The 1508-nt window shown below is 45.9% G+C and overlaps 1 protein-coding gene across 1 annotated transcript; it reads right to left on the bottom strand.

The window, feature by feature from the left end:
* Positions 1–719: 719 nt before the first annotated feature.
* On the bottom strand, positions 720–1508 carry LOC133261517 (olfactory receptor 5B2-like). Its single transcript, XM_061439987.1, has one exon. The coding sequence runs from the start codon at positions 1506–1508 to the stop codon at positions 720–722; it is 789 nt and encodes a 262-aa protein (XP_061295971.1).

Here is a 1508-nt window from a genome sequence, read left to right as displayed (position 1 = left end):
ATTGATTATTTTAAATTTTTATTAAAAAGCTGGCGATACTCCAACTCCTTTAACAAATTTCTCACTCCTGTGTGTATGCGCACTTACGAGATTCTTACATATGCTTCTGGTAGTGGGTTTCTGCGTGCCGTGTTTTCATATATGCTAGCATTGCCACTGCAGCACTCTTGCCTGGAAAATCCCATGGACGGAGGAGCCTGGTGGGCTGCAGTCCATGGGGTCACACAGAGTCGGACGCGACTGAGCGACTTCACCTTCACTTTTCACTTTCATGCATCGGAGAAGGAAATGGCAACCCACTCCAGTGTCCTTGCCTGGAGAGTCCCAGGGACGGGGAGCCTGGTGGGCTGTCATCTCTGGGGTCGCACAGAGTCAGACACGACTGAAGCGACTCAGCAGCAGCACCATTGCCACATGATAAAGATAATATCAACATGCGAATAAATCAAATATAATTAACAAAATTCACTACAAGCAGGATTTTAATATTCTTAAGGTCCCCTCTGGCCATCCTCAATCAACTATCACATATTTGAACTTAATTTTTTTGTTTTTCTAGACGATAGGTTTTCAAAAAAGGAATGGTGTTACTGTAGTAATTTAGGTGCAGTACAAGCCTTAAAATGTGAATTACTGCATGATGACGGTCTGAGGGGAAAGAAACTAAGTCATTTGGATCCTACAACTTTCAAAGGTGTAGCTTCGAAAATTATGCCTTCTTACCCACCTTCTTGAAAGCGTTTTTGACCTCCTTGTTTATAGACCAAGGGGCTGAGCATGGGGATGACCATGGTATAGCACACAGACGCAATTTTGTCTGTGTCCATGGGATGACTGGAGCTGGGCTGAGAGTACATAAAGATGCCTGTCCCATAGAAGATGGAGACTGTGGTGAGGTGAGACACGCAGGTGGATAAAGCCTTCTGATATCCCTCAGCCGAGTGCATCTTCAAGATGGTGGTAAATATGAACAAATAGGAAATCAAGATAACCAGGAGGGCAAACTCAATACCGAAACTTGCCACCACGTGGAGAATCAGCTCACTGATATGTTTATCAGAGTAAGAGAGAGCCATGACTGCTGGAATATCGCAGAAAAAGTGGTGGAGCACATTGGCCCTACAGAAGTAGAGCCGGAAAATGTCTCCCGTGTGGACAGAGGCATTCAGGAAACCACAGAAGTAGGGACCCATAGCCATACAAGTACACACACTTGCTGTCATGGTGGTGTTATAACGTAGGGGGTTGCACACTGCTGCGTAGCAGTCATAGGCCATTGAGGCCAACAGGTAACTTTCCACAGTGGCAAATGCTGCAAAAAAGAACCTCTGAGCAGTGCATACATTGTAGGAGATGACCTGGTCTCCTACAAGGAGCCCAGCCATCACCTTGGGAGTGACAGCTGTGGAGTAGCAAAAGTCCACCAGAGACAGATTTGTAGGGGAAAAGTACATGGGAATGTGGAGACGAGACTCCAAGAGAATCAGCAGGATCAGTCCCAACCACAT

The sequence above is a fragment of the Bos javanicus genome, chromosome 15 (assembly GCF_032452875.1).
Source record: "Bos javanicus breed banteng chromosome 15, ARS-OSU_banteng_1.0, whole genome shotgun sequence".
Lineage (NCBI taxonomy): Eukaryota > Metazoa > Chordata > Mammalia > Artiodactyla > Bovidae > Bos > Bos javanicus.
This window is presented reverse-complemented; position numbering and strand designations above follow the sequence as displayed.